Raw genomic sequence first — 2,081 nt, 5'->3', positions numbered from 1 at the left:
CTGATCACTATAACAGGTTTTCCAGGAGAAGGAGGAAAAGTAGAAATGAACTTCTGAAACAAAAGTCGAAATAAGGGAGAGGGTAAAAGCCTCTCTGGCTCACCTTATGCATTGGAACAAAATGAGCCCAGTTTCAGTGATGCTTTTCAGTCCCCTCTTAAATGCAGGAGCATGAAAGACTAATTTTCACCCCCTGTGTTATTTCACAGATATCTACATGGCCTGGATGGCTCAGGAACTGAAGACCGATTTGTTGGCTGAATCCTGGCAGCATTCTGGCAAAAAACTTCCTTCAAATTGCTCTCTTGAGTACCATGTCTACAACATAAACCTGATTGGGACACCATTGAATGCCACCTTTTATTCCATTAATGATCATTCCAAATGGGCTGTTTCAAGGAAACTCAAAGATCAGTGGGTCTGTATCGGAGATTTAAACCGTGCCGCTGAGCAAGCTTGGAGAAGTGGTGGGTTCGTCTGTACACAGAATGAACACATCTACAATGCCTTTAGGCATTTGATAACCCACTATGAAAATTGCACTGATACTTCTACACTGATATAAGGAACCATTCCTCTCAAACAGCACAGCCCCTTGTCATATAGAAAGTAGGTAGGAAGCTCCCGCCGGCTCCTCCCACCACCTGCACTGGAACGGGGCGCTGCTGCAGAAGGCTGCACCAAAGCACTGAAGTCGTGGTGAGCAACTGTGCACAGGCATCCTGGGCAACTTGTGAGTGATGCTGGACGTGGGAGGAACAACAGGAACCTGCCTCATTAGCTGGGTTGTCAGGGCTGGGCAGTTAGCAAGGGAAAAGTACCCCAAAATGCTCCAAAATCGCCCCATGTTTAGGCACTGTTGAGATCAGTCACAACATTTCAGCTCAGTTTGGGCTGAATCTCTTGATGAGCTGACAGAATTAGATACAGACAGAGAGACAAGTAGATCTGTGGACAAGAAGGCTTCATTTTTATGTGATTAATTTTTAGAGAAGAAATGAGATTTAAAGCATTTATAACCAATAGCTTGGGAGTATTTCTAGTGCTTTTATTCATGTACAGCAATCTTATAAACAAATGTCCTAAATATCAATAAACAAAATAAATTCTGAGCAAAAATGGTCTGGTTACAGTCTCTCTCTTCCATCTTTATAGCTATTTGTGGCTGATTACAATGTTTTATGGCTGCCAAAGGAAAAATGGCTACAATTAGGAAAGAAGCTTAAAAAGGTAAGAAAATATTTGAAGGAAGATGTTATCTCAAGTACATTTTCACACTACAGCAAACATAGCTGTTAATTTTCAGTACCTCCAGTCTCAGGCTTAGGACCTGAAGTTTGCATGGACTTGCTATAAAGACAAAGCTAACCTGCAAAATCCTGATACACTCGTGGGTTCAGATTTCAAAAGCGTATTTGTATTTAATATATTTCTGAATATATTTATAGGGTTATATCTCACTTGTATTTTTTTTCCCAAACTGCTAATATAAACTCCAGTTGTCTATCCCACCAGTATTTCTGGTTTGCTGTGCTCGTAGGCCATCCCACTGATTCTCCACAACAGTGTCTTAAAAGGAAGGAGATATGCAGCAATGCCCCACAACTGCACAAAGTTGACAAAGATTTCCTTCCCTTTTCACCCTGAAAAATCAGCTAAACAAGAACATGTACAAAGTACCAGATGAATTTCAGAAAACATCTGTGTGTAATTCTTGAAGAAATAAGAATATAGCTTGCTTAATGAGAATGATGCAGGAATAGATTTCATATTTAGTCAATCTGGATCAAGGGCAAACCCAAGTTTCATAGCTCAGTGAAAATAATGTAGAAAGAAATCTTAGTTATTCTGCACAAAATGAGTCTTTTCCCTGCATATGACCAAATAATATTTGATAAATAATTTGTTTGACAATGTTTTTTCTCTGGTGCTTGTCAAATTGTTTTATGTATATACTTTTCCCTGTTTTACTAGTTGTGGTCAAGCCACACTATTTGTGGCAGTGAAAATTGCCAGTGACACAGAACGCTGAGCAGTGGGAGGTTAAAGAACCACTCTAATAAGCCAGGATAAAATTCCTT

At 39.8% G+C, this 2,081-nt stretch overlaps 1 protein-coding gene across 1 annotated transcript in view; it reads left to right on the top strand.

Annotated features, from left to right (window-relative positions):
• Positions 1 to 565, top strand: part of DNASE2B (deoxyribonuclease II beta) — a 9,130-nt gene extending 8,565 nt beyond the window's left edge. Inside the window, exon 6 of the mRNA XM_008936005.1 lies at positions 210 to 565. Within this exon, the coding sequence (XP_008934253.1) occupies positions 210 to 565 (356 nt within the window). The remainder of the gene's footprint in view (positions 1 to 209) is intronic.
• The last annotated feature ends 1,516 nt before the right edge of the window (positions 566 to 2,081 follow it).

This window comes from Merops nubicus, unplaced genomic scaffold (genome assembly GCF_000691845.1).
Source record: "Merops nubicus isolate BGI_N331 unplaced genomic scaffold, ASM69184v1 scaffold1492, whole genome shotgun sequence".
In the NCBI taxonomy this organism is placed as follows: Eukaryota; Metazoa; Chordata; class Aves; order Coraciiformes; family Meropidae; genus Merops; species Merops nubicus.
The sequence above is the reverse complement of the archived record's forward strand: the minus strand, read 5'-3'. Positions and strand labels throughout refer to the sequence as shown.